Below are 7,529 nucleotides of genomic sequence, written 5' to 3'. Positions count from 1 at the left end.
TTTCCGATCTTTCGTGAGTGACGATATCATAACATTAATGTTTTAATTATTAAGAATTTAAGTGCCCCTCAGAAATTCCAGCAGCATGATAAAACATACATATAACCTTAATAAAAAGAATAATGCTTTTGGCCAAGTATTTATTTCTACTGTAGCCATCTTTCTCTCTCTCTCTCTCGTTTCTAATTCTTAGGTTATGTGAAAATGAAAACAACTGAATTTTCGAGAGGATAAATAATCCCATCGAATGTGTATGAGGTTAGCTAATTTACCTTTCGCTGAAATAGTTTCGCACAGGTTCTTCGCAATATTAGACTAATCGAACGCATGTGTTTTCACAACCGATGCACTACGGTGCACGGCAGGAAAACAAAGTTTTAAATTAAAAATAAAACTTGGATTACGTGACATTTTATATGTGACAATATTTCCACAACCACAAAGCAGTTGTGGAAATATTTCCACATTGATTTCCAAAGAATCGTGTTTAAACAACAAACTTTGAGGACTTTGTAGACTTGACTTTTTTTATGTTTCAAATACCACTCTATATGCATCTGCGAAGGCAAAGTTGTTTTGTCACTTTGTTATATTACAGAAGTAAGTTAGTGAAACATGATCTCCCTTTAACAAACCAATGCCATTAGGAAAAAGAAAACCAGGACGTCCTCTAAAACGATGACTACTAAGGCCGGAACAGGCCATTCTAGGCCTAAATCCTTGATACGCATGATGATGATGATGATGACCACAGAGAATATTTTTGTTATCAACCCATTTCTGTATCCTACTTCTCACCAATGTCTCTCTCTCTCTCTCTCTCTCTATTACCTTTACAGTTTGCAATCTCAGGATTAAAACAGAAACACTCAGAAAGAAAGCAACAGCAGGACAATGCCATCGCTGCCAGAGATATGGGCATGCACAGAAACTGTGCAGAGCAGAGTACAAATGTGTGACGTGCGGGGACAGTCACCCTACTCACACATGCTCCAAACCACGCAAAACTCCAGCCACATGTGCAAACTGCGGCGGCCCACACACAGTCAACTATAGAGGCTGCACTCTACACCCAGATAACCTGGCAAGCAACAGAAAATAAGGCACTCCACCAGCTCAAAAACGTGCAACACCCCTTGAAGAAGATATCAATCAGCGAACATCACACAGCTCATATGCTGCAGCAGTCACCTCAAAGGCTAAATCAGCAGAATCTATGCCCAACAGTCAGAACACAGCTGCTATCCTTGCTGCCACCCTAGGGGAGATGCTAACGGCTTTTAGCAAGACCAACCCCAATCAGAGTGATACGAACAAGTTCTTAAAAAACACTCAAGTCATCTTCACAATGATAAGCAATGAATAATACACCTGGTTCGAACAACTTCATACAGATCACATTTTGGAATGCCAACGGCCTAAACAACAAACTCCTGGAACTACAAGAATTTACAGCAAGACATAGAATAGACATCCTCTTAATCAACGAGACGCACCTTCGGCCCTGCGACAACCCCAAACTAAGGAACCATGCACTACTAAGGAATGACAGACTCAATGCCAGAGGAGGTGGAACGGCTATCTTTGTCAAAAAAGACATAAGATACAATGAGATCAAGAAGACAACGACTACACACCTGGAAGAAACTGGAATTGAGATAAACACCAACAATGCAGGTAACCTAAAGCTATATTCAGTCTACAACCCTCCAGGCAAACCACTACTAGCCTCGGATCTCTCCCAGCTACTCGACACAAATGAAGCAACAATTGTAGAGGGAGACCTAAATGCCAAACATCCTGCATGGAACAGTAGGAACTCCAACAACAATGGGAAGAGCCTACACACGTTCGCTATGAAAAGAAACATCATCATAACAGGTCCCGCCGAACCAACACACTACGGACCGCTGGGAAGACCTGATGTGCTGGATATAGCCATTTTTAGGAACACCTCGCACCAATTCCAGTTACAGGTAGTCAATGATCTAAGCTCCGACCACAATCCGGTACTACTAAGCCTAGGCGGGAAAACAGAAATCATCCCCAGGCAGTCCTGCACAAATTTCAAAAAGCTGAACGCTATCCTCTGCAACCTCACAGGACCCATTCCAACCTTCTCCTCACCTAAAGAAATAGATACAACGATCAGAAAACTGCAAATCACAATCCAAGCTGGTCTAGCAGCAGCTTCCACCATTACCACTCCAGCTCAAGCCAACCTGCTTCCAGAGGAGATTCTAAAGCTCATCCACAGCAAAAACAGGATCAGACGTCGTTACCATACAACACTATCCCCCAGGATAGACAAGAGCTAAACAGGGCAACAAACCTTGTTCGATATGCGATCAAAGATCACAAAAACCAGCTGTGGGAGAAGAAGCTAAGCTCCTTATACACCAAAGACAACTCATTGTGGAAAATGACGAAAGCCCTTCGCAGCGACCGCTCCAACATTCAGCCAATCCAGGGAGAAAGGGGCATGGCCTACCGAGACGACGAGAAAGCAGAAGCCTTCGTGGATGCCCTGGAACTGCAATTCAGCCCCAACTATGCGCATGCAGACTTGCACTTCATTGAAAAAATGCACTGGCATGTCCGCTGTGCACTCCATCAAACCAGCAGCGAAGACAATACAAGCTACGCTACACCAAAGGAGGTACATCAAATCATCAAGCGCCTCAACAACAGAAAGGCCCCAGGTCCTGACGAGATTTCAAACCAAACCATAAAAGCACTCCCCCATAAAACAGATATGCATCTAGTGGCGATCATCAACGCAATGCTTAGACTCAACTACTTCCCCACTCGCTGGAAACAGGCAGATGCAATCCTCATCCACAAACCCGGAAAAGCACCTCAATTCCCCCAGAACTACAGACCTATCATCCTCCTATCAAATCTGGGAAAAATTGCGGAAAAGATAATTCTGAACCGCCTACAAAATGAAACGGAGAAGATCGACCTAATCCCAAAAGAACAATTCGGATTTCGCAAAGGCCACTGCACAACCCAACAGGTCCACAGAATTATAGAATTCATAACTACTGGATACAACTGGAAACAACACACAGGTGCAATCTTCCTGGCTGTGGCGAAAGCCTTTGACAAAGTATGGCACAAAGGCCTCATCCACAAACTATTAGCTGCAAAATACCCATTAAATCTAGCAAAAATCATAGAATCCTATCTGAAAAACCGAAAATTTCAAGTTAAGTTACATGGCCTCAGCTCCTCCATGAGAAGCATCGCAGCAGGTGTCCCGCAAGGCTCCCTCCTATCGCAGCTACTCTTCAACATTTTCATCTCAGACCTACCAAACACAGTATCAATTACCACGGCCTTCTATGCAGACGACATGGCAATACTAACCAGATCACTCAGGCCACACTTAGCCACATAACGACTACAAGACGCAGCAACAAATCTTGAAGAATGGTTTCAGAAATGGAGGATAGATGTCAACGCCGACAAAAGTACTGCCATACTAATCACAAGAAGGAAAGCAACCCATCACGGAGCAGTCACGATGTTTAACACTGATATCTAATGGTAAAAAGAAGTCAAATACCTAGGTATCAAACTGGATAACCGACTCAGATTCAACTCCCACATCTCACATGCCTGCAACAAAGCCAACTCAGCAATAGCTCAACTCTATCCGCTACTCAACCGAAGAAGCAAAGTCAGTACAGAAAACAAACTAACAATATACAAGACAATCATCAGACCCATATTAACTTACTGATCGCCGGCATGGAGCCACACCTCCCCCAGCAACATCAAAAGATTACAGGTACTACAAAATAAATGCCTCCGAATGATCTTCGACGCCCCGTGGTTTGTTGGGAATGCTCTCCTCCACCAAGACGGAAACATGCCAGACATACCTTCATATCTCAACCAGACTGCAACCAAGTACTTCGCCCAGGCATCATTCCACCCCAACCAACTCATTCGTGATGCATCAAATTATGATGAAAACGACACATGGAGACACAAACGTCAGAAGGCTGCTCTGATCATCGCTTCATACGATTCTACACATCCCTAATTCGGGCGAGCCATGCGCTCAAAAAAAATTTCTCATATCGATAATCACAATCTAGCGATGAAGGGATAAAAGTCCAAGGGACTGACGTCCATCTCGCCATTTAAGTTAACAGTTAACAAATTTCATTGTCCTGCTTTTCTTTACAGAAAGAGCTGTCAGTAGCGAGAGAGGGAAGTAATGGCACGTACTAAGCAAACCGCTCGTAAGTCTACAGGAGGAAAGGCTCCACGAAAGCAGTTAGCCACCAAAGCTGCTCGTAAAAGTGCTCCTGCTACAGGTGGGGTGAAGAAACCCCATCGTTATAGGCCTGGTACAGTCGCTCTCAGAGAAATTCGTCGTTATCTGAAGTCTACGGAATTACTGATTACGAAACTTCCATTCCAACGTTTAGTCCGTGAAATAGCTCAAGATTTCAAGACTGATCTGCGTTTCCAGAGTTCTGCTGTCATGGCTCTTCAGGAAGCAAGTGAAGCATACTTGGTGGGTTTGTTTGAAGATACCAACTTGTGTGCAATTCACGCCAAGAGAGTGACCATTATGCCCAAAGATATTCAGCTGGCTCGACGTATCAGAGGAGAACGTGCTTAAATTAAGCTTCAGAAACGGCCCTTTTCAGGGCCACTAATTTTTTGATAAAGGGATTACCTCTACGTACGTACTTCACACGCACTTGCATCTCCAACCGATTCCAAAGTCGTTAGGAGAGAGGTATTATAATATTATAATATATCCTAGACCCCTTGAATATAGACAGTTTTCTTGTTGACAATAATTCTAATGTCTATGCGTTGCGTTTGCTAAAATTTTTATTATTAATTTTCCAATTTATTTATACTCATTCTTTCACTTCCCTTCGGTTCTAATTGGTGCAGGTTTTGACTAAATTTTTTTTAGTCAAAATTTTTGCGACCAAAGTGGATACAATTTAATGGCCAGTGGCCAATTTGAGTTTGATACTCCTGTTCTACGGTAGCATCTCTGCATTATTGTGTTAGCAAATCCCTAAGTATTTCCTTCCTTGTTGGAAGCGTTTATGATTGGGTTAATGTTAAACTGACTTAATGTTGTAGTAGCATTTTTTCAGTCCTGGAAACTCATACAGCATTTTATGTATTTCCAGGCAAATCTGCCAAGAGAACGCACGTAATTTATAAAAAACATTTATAAAAAAGCATTTATATATACATATAATAATTCAGATGGCGTGTGTTGATAGTAGTAGAGCCATTGTGTCCATTTGGAAGATTACGTAGGGAAATGGTGAGTTTGGGGGAATCAAGTAGAGTGCCCTACGATGAGTTCTTTGCGGTGTAACGTAATAATAGTAATAATTTAACAACTAACATACCAAGAGTGGTTAAAGAGGTATGGTTTATATGCTGCCTTGTTGGAAAATATTATATGTTACATAAGAATCCAATGATTTGAAAGTAATGCATTGTTGATCACGCTGTGCTAGTTTACTTTCATGTTTGCAAGTTTCTGTTGCTATAGCCAGAATATATTCTAATAGGTTTTTACCAGTGTTTATATTGAGATCCAATTTTTTCCAAAGATTCGCAATTTTTTTCGGTTATATTATAACGACATTGTAACAGTACGACATCTCTGTATCAGATCACCTTGTAAGTCAGCTGAAGAGAACATACCAAAACAGTTGATGCCTCACTACATGGGGTATTCTATATGTCTAATATGTTCTTGATTTCGTTGTTCAGTGGATTTTTCCGTCTGTCCGTAGTATATTTTCATGTACTCACACCATAATCGATATACGCCTGAATATTTTAGTGGACCACGTAGAGCTTTTAAGAGGTTTTATGGATCGAAGTTTTGATCTCGTTTTGTAAAGGGAATAACACTGTTCTGATTTTATGGAAGTAGAACTAATACAGACAGAGAAATAAAATTCTTGATTTTCTTATCAGTATCTAAGAAGGCAATTGCCACTTGCCAAGATTTTTAGACGATTTATTATTGATAGTATTTTTTTATAGAACGATGTTTTTAAAACTGAAGTTCTTTAGCTGTTTCATCCTCGTTATTAATGAGCAGCAGGCTCTTGCTCCTAGTATTAAAATAATACCCAAGTGTAGACGTCACTACTACAGAGACGTAGTAGTGACGTCCACAGGAAAATGGACACATTTAATTTACGAGATTCTTTAGTTAGTCGTAAATCCACAGATGGAAGTGAATCATATAATTCTCTCTCATAGGTAAATTTAATCATAGGATGTTGGCTATTGAGATACTCAAACAAATTCAAAGGAGAAAAGAAAAGGAAAAGAAAAGATTCAAGGATTGCTGTTTTTTTTTTTTTTTTTGCACATATATTTAAGCTTATATTAATTTTTGGAGTTCATCTTCACTTCTTACTATGATTATTTGGTCATCTGCAAATAAAAGGGTAGTAAGTATAATTCCACAATCCAGTGTAAATGTCGGTTTTATATTTTCCTTCGTTTTGTTTATCTATATAGATCTATATTTATCTACTCGTATATTTATCTTTATATGTATCTATATAGATTTTTATTAATCTATATAGATCTTTATCTATATTAATCTATATAGATATTAAATAACAGGGGTGACATTGGACATCTTTGAAGGACCCCTCTGTTTATTGATTTCCATTTGCATTTTTTTTTATTGATTCGTACAGATATTTGATTGTTCTGATACATGTTAATTATTTCAGCATGCAGCTGATTTGCAATATTTAGATTCTTGAGTGTAGTCTAAAGTTCGTTTCTTAAGCTGGCAAAGGCTTTCTGGGTCGAAAAATGCTATGTTTGTTTCTATGTTGCATTCAAAATGTTTTTCCATTAAAAATTGTAATGTAAAAGCTGGGTCAATGCAGGTTCGTCCTTTTCGAAAGCCATTTTGTTCTTTGCAAAGTTTATCTTCTATATATGGTTAAGTTGGGAAGTTAATATTCGTGCATATAACTTATAACTTGTATTCAGAAGACTTATTCCTCTGTACTTTTCACAGTTGCACTTATCGCCATTTATATATATTGGGATGATAAGTGCCTGATTCTAACTTTCTGGGATTTTTATTTGCTCAAGATATGGTTAAATAATTTTAAAAGTCATTTTATGAATAGCATGCCTGCATATTTTATAAGTTCTATATTTATTCCATCTTTTACAGCAGGGGATTTTCCTGATTCTTTGTTGTTTTGATTGTTGGATTTCTTGTGACGTTATTTCTTCCACTGTATAGAGAGTAGTAAGTATTATGTCAGTTTTAGATTCGTTACTATCTTGCCGTAAGTTTTGGAAGAATTCCAGCCAGGTTTCCTCTTGGATTATTTCAAGTTTCACTTTCTCGTTTACCTTCTTATTCATATTCCTTAGAATTTTGTATTTATTTGGTCTCCTCACTGTAAGATCTCTTTACAATTTTGCTATGATTATCCTATGTTTCTCTATTCTTTTTTCCTACATGTTTTTTTTTTGTTGCT

At 39.3% G+C, this 7,529-nt stretch overlaps 1 protein-coding gene across 1 annotated transcript; it reads left to right on the top strand.

Moving 5' to 3' along the window:
* Positions 1-4,231: 4,231 nt before the first annotated feature.
* LOC150092253 (histone H3-like) lies at positions 4,232-4,642 on the top strand. The gene has a single exon (XM_090415182.1). The coding sequence runs from the start codon at positions 4,232-4,234 to the stop codon at positions 4,640-4,642; it is 411 nt and encodes a 136-aa protein (XP_090271308.1).
* Positions 4,643-7,529: the final 2,887 nt, after the last annotated feature.

The sequence above is a fragment of the Typopeltis vanoorti genome, unplaced genomic scaffold (genome assembly GCF_054136105.1).
Source record: "Typopeltis vanoorti isolate ZY-2024b unplaced genomic scaffold, IOZ_Tvanoo_1.0 HiC_scaffold_1012, whole genome shotgun sequence".
NCBI classification, from domain to species: Eukaryota; Metazoa; Arthropoda; class Arachnida; order Uropygi; family Thelyphonidae; genus Typopeltis; species Typopeltis vanoorti.
Note: the sequence above shows the minus strand (reverse complement) of the source record. Positions and strands in the feature narration are given on the sequence as shown.